Source organism: Pagrus pagrus, assembly GCF_965226575.1.
Source record: "Pagrus pagrus genome assembly, chromosome: 14".
NCBI lineage: Eukaryota > Metazoa > Chordata > Actinopteri > Spariformes > Sparidae > Pagrus > Pagrus pagrus.
This window is the reverse complement of record NC_140198.1, coordinates 14614353-14636236: the sequence shown is the minus strand read 5'-3', so window position 1 is coordinate 14636236 and position 21884 is coordinate 14614353. Positions and strand designations below refer to the sequence as shown.

General features: G+C 40.4%; 1 protein-coding gene across 1 annotated transcript; it reads left to right on the top strand.

Annotated features, from left to right (window-relative positions):
- Window positions 1-4496: 4496 nt before the first annotated feature.
- LOC311268902 (uncharacterized protein) lies at window positions 4497-15895 on the top strand. The gene is made up of 4 exons (XM_084372847.1): window positions 4497-4859; window positions 6745-9969; window positions 12083-12157; window positions 15102-15895. The coding sequence occupies exons 2-4, from the start codon at window positions 6815-6817 to the stop codon at window positions 15319-15321; spliced, it is 3450 nt and encodes a 1149-aa protein (XP_084228973.1). The 5' UTR covers window positions 4497-4859; window positions 6745-6814; the 3' UTR covers window positions 15322-15895.
- The last annotated feature ends 5989 nt before the right edge of the window (window positions 15896-21884 follow it).

Here is a 21884-nt window from a genome sequence, read left to right as displayed (position 1 = left end):
TGTGTGGGAGAAAGCTCCTTCTCCTCACTCAAAAATGGGGCAGCACCCACCAGTCAGCTGACCAGGAGCACCTGAGTTAGGAGAGAGAAGAACACAAGGGGGGAGTTTGTAACAATGTGCAGGAGGAGTAGTGCTTTACCCTCAATGCTTACCTTAGTTATACAAGACTTTTCAGGAGGACAACAGTCTTTTACAATTAAATACAAGAATGAACATGCAACAGACAGACATACAGGACAGTTCTCACATAATCAAATCGCTGTTCATTTCCTGTTTTCTAAAACTACCTGGAACTCCAAAACCAAAACTGCACTGAGAGGCTTTGTGAGAGTATCTGATGTTCATCTGCCTCACAGTGGACATTTTTATAAATGCAGGTTTAAACAAATACAAAAAAAAAACTCCTCCTTCATTGAGCTCTTAAGTTCCATATTAAAGTTGAATGACATGTTTTTGTACCTTAAGTACCTGAGTGTTCATCTGAACATCAAACTGGACTGGACAGACAACACAAATGCACTTTACAGGAAAGGAGACTCGGGTCTTTCGGAAAGCAGAGGCACTCCTGGGGACCTTTTCTGACTATGTTGTGGCATCAGCCATTTTCTATGTAATGGTGTGCTGGGCCAGCAGCATCTCGACTGCTGACAGGAAGAGAGTTGACAAACTGATTAAGAAGGCCAGCTCTGTCCTGGGATGCCCCTTCCACCCAGTGCAGTTGGTGGGAGAAAGGAGGATGCTAGCTAAGATATTATCCCTGATGGAGGACGACTCCCACCTCTGGGAGGACACTTTGACAGCGGTTGGGAGCGCCTTCAGCGACAGGCTGCTTCACCTTAACAGGCTGGCCACACTGGATGCTTGTGTAGGGCGTTGCTGAACTGCTGCTGCTCACTCACACACTTTCAACTGTGCAATTTCAGCATCTCAACGTGCACTGTGCTATACCAATGTGCACTGGTGCAATTGGTTTGTATTTATGTTTAATCTTGTTCTTACTGTTTTCTTTTTTTCTCATTTTTCTCTTGATTTTTACGTATTGTATTACTTATTACTATTGTTTTTTATTGATGCTTATTTATATTTTTGCTCCCTCCTTTGTTGCTGTAATAATGCAAATATCCCCATTGTGGGACTAATACAGTATTATCTTATCTAATCTGGAGAAACCTCTCTACTCTTGCATAGACAAAGACTTAAGTCAATGTGCAGGCATCGGATGACTTATCATAATGAATGTACACTGCTGTGCATATGGTCTGGTTAGGCACAACAGACACTTGGTTAACATTAGGGAAACATCATGTTTTGGATTAAAATACTTGTTTTGTCACCACAAACACAGCTGGAAATTGTCCTGAGGTCTCTGTAAAAGTATCCAGTGGCTTCACTCTCGCAAACGCTGACACGCAGCATTGTGATGCGGTCACTGGCTTGGCATCCGTCTCGCCTGCAACTCCACCACCATCCACTTCCCCTCCAGATATGAAAGTCAGGTCATAAACATGTCATTTAAAAGTGATATGACACCATATTACAGTGATGTCAACAGAGTCTGTATCACATGTGAAGGTATTAATGGCATTCTGAACTGAGACTGCATTTTATCCTGGCGAATTCACTGTCAGCCTATTCTCACCACTGGAATAGATGATACAATACAGTACATTCATGCACTAGGGTCCGATGAAGAAGATTCACACTTTGAGTGAGAAATAAACGAAGCAACATTTATACACTTCTCTTAAGAAGAACAAACTATTAGCATTAATAAATGCAAAACACACAAAACTCTTACACTGACAGTAAAACTGTTACTAAGGCACAGTAGGCATTTTTACTGATACAATCATGTGTAATCACCTCGAGGCTATGGAACAATTTTTTATTCACAAAGTCAGCCTCATGTTCCCCAGGGCTGCAGTGATGTTATATGAGTGCAATCTGCTCCACTCAGCACACGCAGGCATCCTAAATTATGAAGCTATTTCAACGCTCTAACCGTAAATTTGAATAATTACTGAGAACTGTTGTCAAATTATGTAAACCACCTGCTATTTGAGAAGTTCCTCTCTGATAACAAATGATGTGAAAATGCTATAAACATTAATATTGTTGTGTATAAGACTGTCTGTATACTGGAAAGAGGAGTCAAAAGGAGTCTTAACAGTTTATAATGTGTGTTCCAGTGATGTAATGTAGCCTAATATGACCCACTAAAAAGTGAACTGGGACAGGATAATAGAGTTTGTGGGTTTCTGGAGTAGACTAGAGTTGACTAGTGTAGCAGAGCGAGTAATATTAGAGTGAACAACTGGAGTACAAATCAAGGTTGGCTAAAAATTGGTGAAGATTTTCCTAAAAAGGAAATGTTACCAACAAAGATGCAAAGGTTAAGTCTACGTGAGTCACGATTCCAGCATATGATATTGTTTGAGTGGTTTGATGACTTTTATGAAGTGAAACTTTTCTCTAATTATGTTAACTTGTAGATTTCTCTTCGACAGCCTAGTTTCCATTTTGAACAGACTTTCTCCAGTCCTTTTCAACTGAAGCAGGCAGGGAAGTTACTCTAATTAAACTAAAACAACTCCAAACTATGATGCTGGTTCACAAAAGGGTTCAATCAAACTGTCATGTATATCTCTCCCACGGCGACTTGGTGGGGGATTTCAAAATAAGTCAGTCAAAAAGTAAGGCGGTTTTGATCACCAATTTGAAACGACTTTCACTGACTTTGTGTTAATTAGTCGTCGTTGTGATTTTCAAGTTCTAAAACAGACTCCGCTATTGTTTGCTGCTAAAGCGCAGAACAAGAATTGAATGTGACAGAGCTCACCGTGGGACAGTTGGGTAGGGCTGTACTTTCACTGCTGATCACAAGAGCACAGTGATTACTGACAAGCCCCTACATACAGAGTATAATTATCCGTGCGCTGCGGGCTATTTGTTTTTGATGGAAACGCTGTGTGAAAAGAAACGGGATCCTCCTCGCTGGTAATATAACAATAACAATAAGCCTCGGATCATATTTCAAAAGGTACAACAGCTGTCACAATAACAAAAAATGGTAATGATGAACAGTAATGAATTATTCATTTTAAATTAAAGCAACTACAAAGATTGGTGTTGATTCTGGCGGCCCCTGTGGACAAAAGTGGCTGGGATTCCAGTAGTGATCTGGCTAGCTCGTGCATTTGTTTTTGATGCGAGTGAAAGAAAGAAGCGACATATTTTTTATAATATATTTGTTTATTAAACACAGCTGATTAAAGGATGAGGTCATCTATTTGGTGCTATGTAGGATTAATAACTGTGATATTACGATGGTGAAAAAAAGGAAACTTTGTTTTAGTGCCAGCATAGGTTACATGTAAACCTACAACTAACACCTTGGTTATAATATTTTTCTTGTGAAAGCCAACATTTTGAGATTTTCAGCGCTTTTTTTGGCGACCAAAAATGGAGCGACGCCTGGGCGCTAGTTCAGGCATGCAACTTTAGCTGCACTGCTATACAATGGCATGCCCCACTCTCAACACTCATCTACCAAACGCACCCTGTCAATTGGGCAGTCTATTTAAACTGCAAAAAATCTCCCAACTCTCCCTCTGCCTGTCAGTGCCACCACTGTTAAGATGTTTTGCTCAGCACTCCCTAATACTTCTTACTGCCAACTTTGACTGAAAAATGTAGACATAGGCTCTTCTTGTCTGTGTGCTGTAAATCGTTCAGTCTGACCCGACCCGGTGGCATTACAAATAGCTATATAGAAAACAGACAATATTCTCTCTGATGGTCTTGTTTGCTAATGTAGGCCATATAGAGGCACTGGTATGAAACTGAGACTGCTTCGTAACAAATTCAAAGTTCCTTGTAGTACATTTAATGCATGTTCCTATACATTTATTTAGCCCACGTATACAACAAAACCAGCTTCATACATATATCTGTACCATTTATGGGTAAAAGTGACTTTCTTGGTACTGGTACAATCGTAAGCATTTTGTTTGAGAGCAGATCAGATAAAAGCCATTTGCATTTAAATCTCACCAACTGAGTCACTGCCAGTAAAGGGAATCCAGATGGTGCATATCCATTTGAAATTAATATGTCCGGATGATGTAATTGTTCGTGGTTTAAAATACAGTTTAGAGTTGGGGTAAAATCATTCTCTCGCAGTTTTATTTTCTATCTCCTCCTTGGTGTCATTGCATTTTCCTGCTTTTTAACTTGCATGGTAATTTACACACAGTCCCTACCCCACTGATGCAAGTCACTTCCTCCCTCTCTCTTTCTCTCTCTCTCTCTCTCTCTCTCTCTCTCTCTGTCTCTCTTGCTCTCTTTCTCCACCCAGCTGTAGATCAGGATACATGAATGCTAGGGAGGAGGGCAGTGGCAGAAATAAGAGAGAGGGAGAGGGGGTGAGAGAGAGAGAGAGAGAGAGAGAGGAGGTAAAAAAAAAAAGGCAAGACATAGTAGCACAGAGTGTGTTGGAGGGCAGCATACTGTAGCATACTGCTGTGTTGTGATCATGGAGTGAGCATGGAGCAGCAGGACCAAAACAAGAGGAGAAGGGGATACAATGAGGACACAGCTTGGCTTCATGCCTGATCAATAAAAGGTAGATTAGTTCAGAATCTGAGCATTAGAACAGAGGGCTCATTAAGACAGCACTGCTTTGCAGGACTGACTGCATGCAGACTCGTTTGAGTTTGAAATCTACCACCAAAGGGATTTAAGATGTGAAGACAAAGTCACTCCAAACCTTGAGGACCTATGAGGACGTAAGAAAGCGGAGAACTGGCTCCTGACATTTGGACTCAAGGAAACATCTTGCAGCAGGATCAGACACTCAGGTATGCCTGCTTAAAACACAAACACATTTCAGGTTGCAATTGTATTGAAGCCAGAAGCAGCTCCGTTCTTTAGTCCTGATTATTTAAAAAGTGTGTGGTACTGCAAGAATCTATTTTTTCCACTGCAATTTAATGGTGTATTAACGGGGCAGGACAGTTGTCACTTAGCGTTAGACGGTGACAACAGACATAGGTCACTTGACTGAGCTTAAGTAACATGAAATGACACGGAAAAACCAAAATAAAAGGTGACTAAATGTTCTTTTCGCAATTTTGACATCCCTGGGCTGTTGGTGAGGATGGAGGGAGGCTTGTCAGAATGTGTTGGCTTGAAATTTATGTCATAAATCAAAGCTCGCAAGCACCAACACACACTGTATTTAATCAAACCTCTGCTCATATGCAAAAATCCACACATTATCGCCTTGTTCTTGACTGAAACGTTGTTGCGCAAATCATTAAAATGACCTGCACACAGAAGGAAGCTGGCACATGTGAATTCACGGGTGGCACGGACACACGCACAGGCACAAAATGCCACCTCTGTGAAAGGGTGTTCCAGCTAAATGCACGCAGGGCTTAATGAAGTCTACGCCGTAGCATCAGTGTCTACATTATGGCCTCTTTCCAAGGTGAGCTGAGTGTGGAGGACAACAGAGCGGGAGCTGCTCGCTATGACAAACATTTCAGCGAGAGAGGAGAGAGAGTTCGCCACAGGAGCCACGTTTGGAATTTTATTCCTCAAATAAATTATTCTTTGTGCTGTCAGACACTGAGAGGGGGATCTGTGTGGTATGTTTGAAATGCTAATATAATATAGAACACTTGTTTTCCCAGCAACAGCCTCCCCTTATTATGAGCATCAATAGACTGCCATTCCTATCTCTTAACCCAGAGGTCGTCAAACTTTTTCTTTCCCCGTTCAGAAGCTTCACAAAAGTTCACGTCCCCCAACCTACAATTGTTATCAATCATTAAAGGGAGAATTCACCATTTTTTACACATTAAAGTGTGTTTACAGGTCTTACGGAGTGCTACTGCATATGTGAAAAAAAGGCGTATAAAATCGTTTTTTGGCTCTAGAGAAAACTGCGTATAATCTGATGAATTGCCTCCAGTGATGTCACTCAGTAGCAACGTTGGATGGTGGGTAATGTAGGCGTCATGTTTTGAAAAGGAAGAAAAATACGTGGAATAAAAAAGGGATATCTCCGGCTCTGCTGTATTGATTTTAATCGTTTGTTTTTAAACTGCCCGTGATGAGTCCAACAGTGTTATAGGAGTGCAATGCTTTCAAATCCCGGTGCCTACAGTACCCACACTGCCACTGAATGACATCACTGGAGGCAATTTATCAGATTACATGCAGCTTCCTCTGGAGCCACAAAAGGCTTTATACTACTGTTTAGTAGTATTTACCCCTTAACAATGACAAAGAAAGCAACTAATATAAAAAGCATCCAAGTTGGATTTTGGTGAACAAACGGTCAAAATGTTAGCGTCAGCCCACTTTTGTATTTTCCCTAACAAATCATATTAACTCCACTCAGTTTCACTCCATATTGTGTCCCTGCTCGTCCCCCAAGCAGTTGCTTTACGAGTCCTCAGGGGGGCCTGCTCCCCAGTTTGACAACCACTGTCTTACCCTGTCACACTTTGTCAGAAAAGTTTACAAATGAGAGCATAACTCTTCCTCCCTTATTTCAAATCTGCAAATTATTTTTGACAACTCTAGTTATCCCTAATTCCTGGAGCAATGAATCACTTCCTTGTCACAATTCTTGCTCTGTGCATTGTTTCAGCTTGTCCTGCTTACTCATCTATTTCTTCACAGCACCGTCTCAAAAAGCCTCTCACAGTAAACTTGTTCCTCTCTTACTTTTAGACGAATGTAATGGTGTGGAAACACCGCTGCTCTCTTGAAATATCAGACCTTTGAGTCAGTACGACAAGGGATGGGGAGACGAGCGACCGACCTGACAACTCCGGTTCCAGTTTTAGGTGTCCCTGCCCTGGCTGGAGTGCGCGGCTGGAGGACGACGGGAGGAGATAGAGTCGGAGGAGCCCTGCTGCAGACGTGGGGACCTCACTGCAGCGTTGGTGTTCAGACATCCCCGGGGATAAGCAGACCACCCACGGAGAACAGTGTACAGCTAACTGATACACTGTCCACACCATCAGATAACATTACTCAAGCATCCAGCAGCTATATTACCAAGGAAACGGAATACAGGGAGATATTACTGCTAACAAAGAGTGACAAGGAGAAAAGGGCTATTTTAAAACAGAAAAGTGGGGAAGCCAAGACCAAAAAGGAAGTGACTTTCAGAGCACTTGGTGAGGCCTCTAAGGATGTGACCTGCAGTCAGAGGAGCAGTAGTGGGACTTATTGCTATGCCAGGGCAATCAAGACCAACCCACACTTTGCAGGGACTGTAACCAGCGTCAGGCCTAAATTGAAACCCTCTGCCCGCTACACCAATGGCAGCGTGGTTGATTCAGAGGCGATCGGTGGTATTAGCCTCGATAGCGATGAAGCAGAGCCTGCAAAGAGTGGAAGAAACCAAACCAGACCGCAAGGTCATTATGCAGAGCAGTCTGGGAAGTCGCTGCTGTTATCTGCCACCCGACCTTTCGGTTTGCCACAAAAAATATGCAGCCATTGTGGTGGGAGACAGTCTGTAGCCAACACTGTTGTCACATTGGGGGAGAAAAGCTCCACCGCTGACGCTTGCCTCGGAGAAAAGGGCCTGAACTCGATGTCGACTTGCACGCAATTCCAGATGCCCCATAAGCTTCATGAAATCTCTGAGAGCGTCACAAACAGAGACAAACGGACGCACATTACAGTCAATCCACATCTGTTGTATCTCAGTGAAGAGCTAAAGTATCGGAAAACACCACACCCGGCTTGTCCGGTGCACTCTCGGAGCAATTTGGTCACTTTGTCACAGACGCATGCTGCCAGTGACACAACCCAACCCACAACCATCCTGCATGCTAAAACTATCACTGTCACTAAAGCAACTATTGAAACAAGACACGATGATCCCAGTACAAAACCGTCACAGGAGGGTAAGATCCCCCGACCGACAAGCCTCACGTTGACTCCACAGATGGCCACAGCTACCAAACCAAACAACCCACATTCAAACACTTATCCCAAGCCCCTCAAAACACTACAACAACAACATATTGTACCTCAAAATGTTTGTGTATCCGTACATGCTACACCTGAAAATACTCTGTCCCTACCTTCTCATTTGTACACTACAGCATCCATTACCAACACGCACCAAACAACCATTAATACTGCACTGATGTCCACTGAAAGTATACCTGCTAAAGTTGCTAAACATGAAACCTTGCACTCAACGCAAGTAAACATAGCAACAAATACAACTCATAGCGCAGGAAAGACCCTTAAATGTCCCACTGTGTCACTGGCAGCCAATGCATTAGACCCCATTCATAAACTGGAAACAACTGCACATCCTATACCACTTACTTTGCCAGATCCAGGTCATAAAATGCAAGAAAACCCATCCTCAAACATTAACAGCAAACCACCAAGTAAAGCATCTGTTGTCGACACAGCTGGATTCCCCACCTTTGATAGTACAGCGCGCACAACTACACCACATTGCAATTTGAATCATAACTCCAATTCAGATCAAATTACGCACACCAGCACTAAAAACACATCTGAGCCTTCACAAATCAAGCCTAAATACTCCAATTCTGAACCTACGCTCCACGTTTCAACAGCGTCTCTAAGCGCAGCTCCTAATGCAACAAAACCCCAAGACTCAAGAGCTCGGCTGCTTTCGAGCGCAGCCTCCAGTTCCACATCTACATGTAGCAGCACCCTATACGAAAATATAGCCCTCAGGAACTCCTCAGTCAATCTGAAATATTCACCGCCCACAGCCGCCACCTCCTCATCTACATTGTCAGGAAACCAAATGAACGTGTGCTCGTCAGGTACAGCTTCACTTCAACCAGCAGACACAACACAACGCAGCAGAGAGCTCAGTCGTAATGAAGCACCCCGCACACATCAACGCGGTCACACGCAAGCGGCAGACAGCAGAACTCGAACGGATAATGAATCTGTTGTTTCCAATCAGGGGAACGACTCCACAACAACTCCAGCTGCATTATCTGAGCTGCTAAATGTGTCCAAACATCATAACAGAGGCAGTGATGCAAGCGATCCCAAATCAACCATTATTCCCAACACTGACAAATTCAATGGTAATCTAATCAATGAATTAGTTGTGTATGAATCAAAACAGCATGAAAATTCAAATCTATCACAGGTCACTGGCCTTCAGAATTATATTTCCCTAATTAAGTCAAGCAGCTCTTGTCTGCAGGGTTGCATAAACACAGAACAACAAAGGCTTGCACATTATCAAGGATACACAGAAACAGAACATGAGGGACAATGTGCTGCATGCCCACCAGTGAAAACAGCCCAGGAGACGGATGCAAATAGAGAAAAGTTTGCCATGGGTATATCAGCCAGGCATGCAAATATTAAGCTCAAATCCAGTGCAGATGAACAGACACGTCCCAATAACCCGACAAAAACAAACTCTGAGCCCATCATCTCATCACTGGAAAACACTGGACCACACGTGCACACAACCACCACAGAATCTTCATCCCCACAATACTTAGACACTTCATCGCTGCCACAAGTACACACAAGTCCAGAGCTTTCTTTCACACCAGCTTCTTTTAACAATAAGGGAGAGCTTTGTCCGCATGCAAGCCAGGAATGTAATTCCATATTGCCGTCATCAACAATGAACTTGGCGTCCCTTCCCCGCCTCCAGCCCTGCGACGCACAGGCAATCGTCAGACCAGATTCAAAGTTTAGCCCTGCCCGCCCTCAGCCGTGCCCAGAGGACACCAGTCTGGCTCACTCCCACCCAGCTGATGCAGCCCTGTTGCTGCCTCCCTCCCCACAGTGCTGCAAATCAGCAGCCCTACAGCAGAGGCTCGAGACTGTGGAGGCCAACCTGGCAGCCAACAAGGACAGGATCACTACTCTGCTTAACATTATCCATGACCTGGAGACGTGCCACACTCCATCGAGTGGGTAAGGAGACGAGTGTGTGTCTGCATGTGTGTTTGTAAGTGTAGGTGAAATGACTCCCAGTAATGTTTTATCTGTTTAACATATGGAATTGCAACAATAATTATTAATAATTTATTAATGATTATGATTATTAATCATTTGAGTCATAGTTTAACTCTGCAGGGTCAGATATGTCTTTGATTCTTTTTTTTATATATATACTCTAAATTCTGTCCAATTCAGGTATAGCTGTTTGCCAGACTTTGGCTTACTCACTTACTTTAAAAGCTGTCCTGCAGTGCTGATCTTTGACTTTCCAGTGAGTCATCACTTGCATTTACTCGAAACACTCAGTGACTTTGTAATTTCTTGGCAAACAGCATTGTGTTTCAGTCCAAACAAAAAGCTTCTGTAACACTTTATAATAACCATCTTTAATAATGGTAAATTTATACTAAATTAAACATCAATTGCAGCTTTATAATGGCCATCCAAATAATCTTTATACATGAACTGCACAGTATTTATTAGCCATTTACAAAAATGTTGTTACAAAAATCATTTGAAACTTTACGCAAACATTGCTTAATAACAGTTTATAAAGCATTTCATTGTTGAAAATGAAATAATTATAAAGTAAAGCTTAATTAAAGAACATATTGATAACATTTTGATGTAGACAAATCATTTATTAAATTAATACATCTACAGAGCCTGTAGAAAGGTGCAGAATGAAAGTATCTCTTTTCCTAAAAAACATTATTATTATGATGGTGAAACAATAATAATAAAAAAAAACTTTGTCAGATCCCAAATCATTCTTTTGTTTTTCTCTGTGTAAGAATTCTGACAGTTGGTTCGAGCTTCAAGATTTGTTAGCCAATAGTATAATGCTGCTGGTATCGCATGGTATCTGTGTTTCGTCAGCGATCGACAGTCTTGGTAGTTGCTAGTTTGTGGGAAAAAAACGTAAAAATGGTTGCACAGTATGCACCCAGCATACTGCCCTAACATTAGCTAGCTTTAGCAATGTTAGCTAATGCGCAAACTGGCAAGCTCTTGAGGGGGCGGATAGTTAGAACAACAGCGGTGTTGTAACATGAATGCAATGGTCGGGGGTAAATTGGAAATGCCACATTTTGTCACTGAATGTTATCAATAACACCGTTAAACTTACCATATATAATATATGGTTATTGTGTTACCATGATAGCAGTAACATTTGTAACATAAAATCCAGTTTGAGGTTATTTATGCCCACTTGTAGTTTCCAGGGGTAGACATTTTTCATCAACAGATAAGATACGTTTTCCCAATAACAAGGTAGGTAATGATGGCAGTGAATGTTTGTCACAGAAACTGTATGGTCATCCTGTGTGACGCATTGAAGAAAATATGGATAATTTGTGCAACACTGTTTTCCTCTAAAATGTAACAGCTAAATGCAATGTGAAGTTGACGTTCAGAGTTCATTCAACAAATTGTCCGTTACTGATTTTCTGGTGACACTAACACACACACACAAAAAAAAGCCTGAAGAAGAGAAACTAATTACCATTTAACCATTCATTGAATATGATGTAAGAAGTCCCCTTTTGAATTTGACCATACTGTCAATATGTTACGAAGCTGTCTCTGTGGTCACTATAAATGTGTTATATATCAGTGATGGTAGTGTGCTGACGTGAAACTTTAACATTGTTACACCTTGTGCGAGCAGGTCTGTGAACGTGTGCCTGAATGTGACAGCAAACTACTTGGGCATTTCAAGAGGGCACATCTCAGAGAGATTTATTTAGCCATAGAACTCTTCTGGGACAAATAACAGGAATTAAAACCTGCTTCTGGCAATGTGTCTCTGTCAATCATTCTCATCCACTGTAGTGTGCTAATAAGCTGTGACTGCCTCTGAGGTCATGTTTCAGAATAACTGACTCCTAATAACCGACTGATGTCTGACATAATGCATGTTATCAAGCTCATCGCTGCCAACTGCGGTCTGAATGAATATCAGACACAGAGGATGAGTGGAGGGAATATTAAATTGTGAATCTGAAAGGAGGAGAGATAAATTGCGGGGGGAAAAACGCTCTAATTTACGGAATGCTAATTTATTTACTTGTTGTTATTCTAGTCGGCGAGGCTACAAAACTGGACAGGACCTCAAAAACTGCTCAACCTGCCAGAAGACTGCGTGTATTGTCTACAGGTGAGATAATAGTGAAATTGTCAATTATGCATGCATGCAGCGTTCAAACTGATAAGTGATCAGAGCCTCTCTAAGATTCAGCTCTTTTCCAAGTATAAGACTACCGCTGAGGAATATCCTGAATATGAAATTGCTTTGTGTTACTCCTTGGTGGTGATTATAGGCTGGAGCAGGGGGCCTTCATTAAGATAAAGTTGTCCTAACCCAGTCCTAAAACATTCCCAGGTGAGATATTTTCAGAAGGATTGAAAGAAAACGAACTGAAATCAATATTTTAGAATGACACTACTTGATCGGACGAGTATTTCTACCATTAACTCACTAACTATATACAACCGTGTACTTTACGTGTGCTGTGTTTGCTCCACAGACAGTCAAATGTTGACTGTGTTATTGTTTGTGTTGAGAAAAAGATCCACTTCTAAAAAAATAAAAATGCCTAACATATATTTAATGTAAACACACAGTTTTGTTTCAAATTCTGTATTTAATTCTGCGTCTGGCATAATTGTACTGCTGCAGTCTGAAACTTATATTCATCAGAACAAACACCAATGTCAATATTTACATCTAAAATACATCTTTCTGTACAGATATTTAAATAAAACAATGCCAGATAAAAATTTAATGTAGACTTTTAATATGTTTAATACATTTGTATTTATGTCTGTAGATTTTTTTTTATTGTTCTTCATTTAATTCTGTGCTGGCCTGCTGGAAACAAATGTACTGCTGCAGTCTGGGACATGGGCTGCTTCATTATTTATTAGGAAAAAAATACAACAACAAATTCCAATCCACAAATAGAACCGAGTGAGTCAAAAATGCTGAACAAATGTGACAAATTAGTTGTTTGTCCTGTCTTGACAGAAGGAAAGTTCAGTTGTGTCTCCAGCATTTAAATCTCATACCAACTTTCTCTTAAAACAGTATTCCAGTGAGGAATTCTCCAAGAACTATTTTTTCTCTTCGTACCATGAATGTGTTACTTATTTAAATAAACAATAACTGATTCACTGAACTCTCGATAGGATAGGCATTATTGTGTTACAAACACACAACAACCCCTGTCCTTCTTATTATATTATATTATATTATATTATATTATATTATATTATATTATATTATATCATGTATTATTATAGTATTTTTAGTTCGGGTAAGGCACTACAACTTTTTGTTTAGATTTAGGCATTAAAACTTCCTGGTTAGGTTTAGGAAAAGATCCTGGTTTGGATTAAAATAATAAGTCAGTGTTTACTTTCGGGTTCTCATTGAGCATCAGGCACACAAAACACTGTGTGCCGCAGGACAAAGGGCGCCACCCCCAGACAATTGGGATAGGAGTCAATCATCTATTTGATATATATATATATATACTGTATATATATATATATATATATATATATATATATATATATATATATATATATATGTATATATATGTACATGGATTTCAATTAATCCAGAATTAAGAACTACTTACATATACATACATATATTACTAAACATTTGGACATAAGCAGCAGTGGGACCATGTATCATTTCATTCAAGGACAATTTCAGAATGCAGGTTTTATTTAAAGTGTCCTTCGTACGTGACACACACAATTCAACAAGGTTGAGTCCATTTGCCATTTCGGTTGCCAGGCAGTTGTCTGCCAGCCGGCTCACTTCACTTCACTGAAAATTAATGACTTACTGTATGGGCAGCTCACCAAATGAAAAGCTCTGTACTGCTCATTTGTTTCTCACTCACAATACATAGGGAGATTACATTTTCCAGTGGACCATAAATCTTTCGGAGCCACTGTCAGATTTAAGCACTGATTGTATGTGACAATCAGTGCTATTCACACCGCAGATTAGATCCTGTAAAATTCAAGACAGTAAATGGGAAGAAGTTTTGTGTCAACGCAGCCTGCATGACATGATTTATGACAGTTTATATTGATTTTTGACCTAATGAAGTTAGCATCGTTAAAAAGTCATATAAACATTAAATATTTCAGCAGATGACATGAGCTGTGAGAGAAAGTGGAATTTATCTGCAGTAGTCTTATCTTAAAATGAGACATTTTCACATTTTCATGTCCTGCAGCAGTTTAGACTTCAATTTAAATCTGCCTTTTTGACTATAACAATAAAGAGGGTTATTGAAAGAAGTGAAAGTGTAATTTTCATTTTATTGAAAAAAGATAACAGTAGATATTGTTTGACTGTGGTCTGAGAAAAACCTTTAATACTTATTGCCAATTTTGTTGAAAGTGTAGTGTTATGCAGTAGCTCCAGGCAAATATTCAAACTTTGGTCTCAGTTTGCACCCATTAGCCGAAATGTTGCATCAGGTGGAGGCAAAGGAAAAAATATGAGTAAAAAACAATTGTCCCAGAAACGCTGTATGTGGAAACGAGGCTAAGAGAGGCTAAGAAATCTAAAAGTCTTCTCATCATCTTTTGGAAAAAATGCCCCATGCGCTACAAAGCGAAACCTAAAACGCTCTTTATCTTGAAATATTCAAAACATTCCTCTTGATCTACTTACGTTCAAACCCCCTTTTGCATGACAAAAAGATGTTGCATAAGTTGATTCGCTGACTGGTGTGTGTTGGCATGTGGTCCTTAAAGGCCAAATGGGAGATAAGGATATTCGAACGAGATGTGTGCACCTTCAGAAAAAACAAAGACACCCTGCCGGGGAATGTCTTCCTGCCGAAACCAATCAACCACTTTGAAATCTGACAAGCACAAAGCTTCCCACATGAGGAGCACAACACAAAGCAAAGTTAACTGGAGCTAAAAAGCTTGATGCACAATAGAAAAAATAAGCTGTTCTGCTGATTAATTTGCTTTCTTTTGCTTGAGCTAAATTTGACACATTCTGTGTCGTACATCTGCATTTTTTGGGGTTTTATTAATGTTTGGCTTCATGTCTATCTGTCCAGTGTGGAGTATGACTTCAGGCAGCAGGAAAGACGCTTCTTGGAGGTTCTGAATCATTCAGCAAGAGGAACTAATGCTTTCTCCACGCACCTCTCCCAGCCCCTGAACTTTAGCCTGCTCAGAAACATCATCATTAAGAACTTATCAAAGTCAAAGGTGAAAAGCAAAAAGCTGTGCAAGACCCTGTTCAAATGGCTGCCCAGGAAAATCCAGCAAGTGTAGACCTCTTTACAATACATGTGTGCTGTTTAATAGCCATAAGCCTGTGTTACAAGTGACCAGCAGAAGCCTTTGCAGAGGACTCTTATTATTCCCTCCCATCCCATTGAGTGAGATTACTTTGAATAGGAGTCTTTCCCAGTAGAGTTCCACTCTCCTGCACACTGTCAAAGCTTAAAAGCAGGATTTTGTACTCAAATTCACCTCTGATCTTTGTGACCTTCCGCTATTATCAACCATAAGGAATTCCACTTTTCACTTTTAAAAGTTAATGTTATTTTGTTGTCAACAATGCTTGCTTAAAATGTACTGCTAACCGCAGCCACATATTTCTTTATCTTATCTCACATATGAGATTCTGATATTTTTGCACTGTTATGATTAATGCACTCTGAGTTCCAGTGTTGTTACATTTCCCCTTAAATTGTCCCCTCCTCCTGCTTCCCTTCAGACTTAATGTGCAGTATAAAAAAGGTTTTCGAATGGAATAATTTTGAAATGCAAAAATAAATCAGAATTAACTGACTGTTTATCTTGTCTGTATATCTGTTCATTTTTTTTTCGTGAGCTTTCTGAATGCAAAAATTCCCTTTGTACACTTTTTTGGATGAAATAAAGAACATTTTCAGCCAAGACGTACAGCTTCAGTGCATCTAAACCATTTCACAGAGTGCGGAACATAGAGAAACATTCATTATGCCTTTGCCAATTGTGCTGATGGTCTCCAAATCCCCAAACAATCTGAACTTCATAAAAGGTTTCTGAGTAAAACAATGACATGACGAAAGGCTGCAATGAAGCGTGAGCCACAGTCAAAATGTCCATGTGCACATGCACAAACCTATGAACACTCTCATGGATACAGGCACATAAAAAGTGAACTGCACCAAAACCGTTGGCGTCATAAATTATCAATGTGAGGGGAACATGAGATTTGGAGCATTTTGGATAAAAGCTTATGAGCAAGGAATTTATAAACAGTTTATTTGAGCATCAAAGATTGGGTTATTGCCTTTTGAGCAGGAAATACTTAGATGCTTTAATTTAAACACCTCTCAGAAGAGTAATGCCAGCAGAAAATGAAATTGTGCACAACAATGGTACTAGAGGGAAATGTGGGTCCATAGCAACTGTAACAGCCTTGCAGCCTCATGCAAGTACAGCTTGTCTGCCACCAAGGTCCATTTAACTACATGGTTTTCTAAGTAGGTAGAAATGATACAGAGATGCATTGTTCTGACAATGGCCAATAATCTCCTTATAAATGTTCCGCAGCACTTTACACTGTATGCAACTTCATCAAAGTGTGTTTCCAAGCGTTGGAGAGTACAACTGCATATGTGAAAAAAAGTTGTATAAAGGCTTTTTGTGGCTCTGGAGGGAGCTGCGTGAAGTCTGATAAATTGCCTCAAGTTATGTTCGGTTGAGTTTGAAGACTACAAGTTTGAAAAATGAAAATAAAAAAAAAACGTGGGAGTGTGAAGTTAGAAACAAGATAGTTTACCAGAATTGTGTCACCCGCTCCTCTTCTCTGCTAGCCTGAGGCTACATCAGCTGCTACTAGCATAACACACCTGCACCTCAGACCACATGGTTGGGTGCTGACAGCACTGTGGGTAAATGCAAGTGCCAGCTTTAACCGAAGCAGGATGTTAAAGTCAACTCAAGTCAGATTTAATTTCATGTGTAATGTTAAATTATTACCTTCTGTAAATATTATCATGATAACAGTTTTTGGAAGGTGCAATATGTAAAATTTGGCCAGCTGTCTAATTCATACTCCAAACCAAAGGGGGATACTGGTTACTCTGGTGATATGCTATATCACCAGAGTAACCACCAACTGCTGCTGACTGTAGCTGTTGTTAGCTAGTTAGCCAAGTTAGCCATGCATCTAGTGGTCTCGACTGGGGACTCAGAGTGCTGGGAGAGTGTTGCTGTTTACACCGCCAGCACAGGACCTTTGAAACAGACAGGCTAGCTATGCTACCTGCTTAGCATACAGCTGCATCACAAAACATAGATGTCATGACGAAGACATTTTGTTGATAATTTTAGTTAGTTTTTAAATATTTTCATCTAAAACATGTTACACTCTTAACCAACATTTTCATGAAACTTAGCCAACTAACCCAAAAAAAAGAATACAGGGAAGAACACAGAGAAGACAATATAGAAACTTAGAAAATAGGATTAACTAACTTCAGCCATGCTTACTTATGCTTTAAATTCTTGACTCAAGACGGAGACTCTTCAGCTCTCTGCAAATGGACTGGCCAATTTTGAAAAGTGGTCCTGCTGAACAATATTGCGGCCACAGCACTGCACTGAGTCCTAAAAGCCAAAGACAAATGGGTCTATAAAACAAAACATAAACAGGCCAGACAACATATTGCAATTATGTTCCATATCAGAGAATATATTTCACAGTGAATGAAACTACCTGTCATCAGCGTGAACATTAAAGTGTTAAATTTCAAAGACAATTAGTTCTGCAATATCAGTTCAAACCCTCCCTACAGCCATAAAAAGCATCCGCGTAGTTCACTTCCTGGCACAAAGGAACAATTCAGTGCGTCTCAGTTATGTAATCACATCAACAATTTGATTGCGTTGCTTCTTTGGAAGTGTGATAACTGGTTAGAGCTGGAGGCAGATATTGGGGGAAATTACCTAATCAATACTAAAACGTCTGTTATGCCTCAGAGACAATTCATCTCCAGTCAGGCATAGAACTGCTGTGCTGGTGCAAATAAGATGTGCCCACTTGTCTAAAAGACTGCACAAAAAACACTTTCAGTAGTTTTTAAAGTAGCTTTCTGCAGCTGTCCTTAATGTTATCAGTGTTAATGCTGTGAAAAGGGTGTATTTGCTGGTGGGCTATTAGAGCGTGTATGTGCAGTACATGCCAGATACAGCCATGTGGACCAGTCTTTGTTTTTAAATGTTGTACAGTAGGTTTCCTTTTAAAGAAGCAACATGCATTTTAAAAATTAACTTACATTATCAACAGAGTGTAAAGAAACAACAATGTTGATGTTATGCCAAAGACTGTGCTGTGTTGCAGAGATGTCCACTGAAGTTAGCATGCTAACCTGCTAGTCCCCGCTCTTCCTGTCTCCTAATACCACTGGTACCACAAAAAGCCCAAACTCCGATAGCCCCTGTAGTTTCAGCTGGGAAATGTAGAAGCAGTTGGTTTATTATTTAGTCATATTATAAATAAAATAAACTGACAAAATCTTTAAAAAAAGGAAACATTTCTAAACCTACATTCCTTACTTAATAATGGAAAATACAACCGTACATGTCAGAATTCAGGTTTCTCTCTTATACCGAACTAAGACGAGCTTAACTGCCTCTTTAACTCATCCTAAAACACACTTCATTCAACCTCGACAGGAACTAAATTAAACTCACTGAAACAGCAGATTTCCATCAGCTACTAGGTCCACTTAGCCCCGCAGCTAGCTGAGCTTCTTGCTAACAGCAGCTAGCTGTAGTGTAGTGTAAGTAGTGACTCCGGGATAATGAGCAGCTGTAAGCATGTATGCCGCTCCCTATAGTTTTAGAGCTACCTTCAAATTCTGGCCTTTTCTCACAAATTACAACTTTAAACTTCCATTAAAGAAAAACAGACACCATATAATACTGTATGCATGTTTGCATATAAAAAAAGCACATGCATATACGTATATATATTCTTGTAAAACAGTGTGACATGTGACAAATCAAACATTGCTTGTCCCTTTATGGCTGTTCCATGACTTAACAAAAACAAACTACAAGCTGAAAAATAAACCTTCAATCTCCATTAAGCAACTTAGCTGATATTAACTTTGAATCAAATGGCTCCCTGTTAATGTGAAAGTGTTCCCACACTGCCAACACCGCTGAAAAGCAGCACCCCAGTCTGCAGCCCTGCGCAGCCCTCAGCCGCCTTCAGCTCATTATTTTGGTTCACTGGTCCGTCTGGTTGAGGTCCAACGGCTCTCACCAGCCCCGGCATAAAGAGCCATGGGCAGCTGCCAGCTCACAAGCTCAAACAACCTGCATACTACCTGTGCATAGGAAAATGGCAGAGAGCTGAGGTGAACGAAAAGAAGAACGCTGAACATATACCAAGCCAAAAAGACCCACGTTTAAGTCAGTTAGAAGAGCTAAGAAGAGCTAAGGGATAAACGAATGGACTCATATTTGACAGCTAGCAAGAATTATCATAATCTAAATAGATGTTTTTTATCACGTGTTGCACAGATTGTCAACTATATGTTTTCTAGTTATTCTTAATGGTATTTCAGAGTTTGTCCTTTCCTGCTAAACAATAAAAAAAAATGCTGATGACTCATCCAGCACTTTGGGGGGTATACTAATTTTGCATCCAATGATGCGAGTGTGTCTAGAGGCCAGGTCTCACTCACTACTGCACTGAAACACAACTTTATAACAGCAACAAAACCAGAACTGTGGAACTTTATACACTGATCTTAATGAAATCATGTGATGTTTTAAGGAGAAATTATTTTCTTGGTTTACTCTCCGCTGTCCTCCTACTGCTCTGCCTCAACTAGAGTTGCCACCTTTAATGTGAAAAAATAACAAACACCTTTCAAGCTGCTCCATGCCCAGGGGACACAAATAAAGGGGGGTCTAAGGTTTCTCCTCCCCATGACATTTTGAGTGTCAGACACTTAATTTCCTGCATTCTGGTGAATTTTTATGCAGCGTCACAGAGCATTTGTAGGCACTTAAAAGTAAATCTCAATTTAACCTCCATGTCAGCATGCTAACATACTCACTGTGATAATGCCAGCATGCTGATGTTAAGCAGGTGTAGGCTAATATGTGACATGTTCACCACTTTTCTTTAACATGCTAGCATTTGCTAGTGCAACTGCGGTTGATGTGAATTTGTTTTTTCAGGTAATTTTTGATAAACCAAATTAGAATTTGGACATGTAGACACCAGATGGAAATCTATCCCAGGGGTTCTGAAACTTGTTTCACTATAATTCCGTGTTGTGCTGCAGAGATGATGTACTCTTGTAGGTTAACCCAGAAGTCTGTGGGATTTCTAACTGTATTTTGGATTATTGCAGAAAATAAGGTATGTGGCAAACACAAGTTTATGATGCTTCACGTTTTTTGTTTAGCATGATACTCTGAACAAATGATTACCACTGTTATGATTTTTGAAGTGTAAATGAAATCACCCGGAGGAATAAAGCTAATGTGATACAAACACATTAGCTATGATACAACATAGGGTATACACTGACATATTTTATGCCATAGAACAAAACATGAAAATCTCTTAAGCTTGTGTCAACCACAGACCTTATTTCAGGCATTTATTTAGTAGTGAACATTTAAAAAACCCATTGACTTCGAGACGAGAGAAGTGCAAAAATGCTGACTTCTTTTACTACAGAACTACAGACATACACGTCTATTTTAGGTTCCATCCACTTTCTGTCATAAAATATCTAAAAGCAAAAATCAGATTGGGGACCCTGGGCCACGATCTTATCAAATGGAGGTCCAGGCTCGAATTTGCATCAGTTTAGGTTGATTTAATAAAGTTTTAAGAACTGCTGCTCTAACTGGTGGTTTTCACTCAGAGCCAGAAATATCGATGTCATGATGGCAGAAGAGTCCGGGGATGATCACAGTCAGTCCAAATTGTCGTCTGGGTACCGGGAATGTCTGTGCAAAAATCTTATGATGATATATAAAGTATGCACCCTCCACATAATAGTCGTTGTGATGTATTGAGAGGAATTTTTGCACATCAGTCAACTTCAGGCTCAAACTGCCTCGACAGACAGGAGAGCTGAGACAGGATCTGGCCAGATGAGATCCGGAGCGCACAGTAAGAGCTTTTGATAAGGTGCGGCATCTACCATTTGGACATGAAGCATGCCTGTGTTGTTGAGATATTTCAGCCTGGATCAAAGTGGACAGACCCTGAGAGCCACATTGAATTACTCTGTGCAAACTGAAAGCACGCGACAAACAAGAACACTATCCTGAAAAGGCCACCGGTGCTCATTAGCATTTTTTTGCATTTCTGCACCACACTAAGCTGTATGTGGCACCAATGATTCACGCATGCTTTTAATCCAGTAGAACATATGCTAATCATTTGCCAACGCAGTGCAGCGTAAAATGTCACACATAGCAGCAAAAGTAGAAGGCAAGTCCATTTCCCCAGGGAGGCTTTGCCAGGAGGGCTCCCTTTATTTTGAAATTTACTGTAGGAACAAGAGCAGAGAGAGACCGTTTCAGTCATTCTTCTGAAGCCATAATGGAGAAAAATAGACACTACAAGCTAAAGGTAATAAATCCTTTAGGTTTAAATATTTTTTGGCAACATGTTTTGATGTTGTATGCTCTCCGTGTGAGAGGGTTTCAAAGAAGACAAACTCACTTCCACTGCAGTGCTTTTCTCCTTCTCCCAGGGCAGCCTGCTGTGCACTGACAGACATTTCTCAAATTCTGTGCAAATTGCCCTGTTATTCTTCTTTCCAGCACAGTGAACTGTGATGTGAATTGCTACATCTACA

Coding starts and splice junctions, on each gene's coding strand:
- LOC311268902 (XM_084372847.1), top strand. CDS start 6,815: ATGGGGAGACGAGCGACCGACCTGACAACTCCGGTTCCAGTTTTAGGT. Junction 9,970..12,082: donor TGCCACACTCCATCGAGTGG/GTAAGGAGACGA, acceptor TTGTTATTCTAG/TCGGCGAGGCTACAAAACTG. Junction 12,158..15,101: donor ACTGCGTGTATTGTCTACAG/GTGAGATAATAG, acceptor CTATCTGTCCAG/TGTGGAGTATGACTTCAGGC.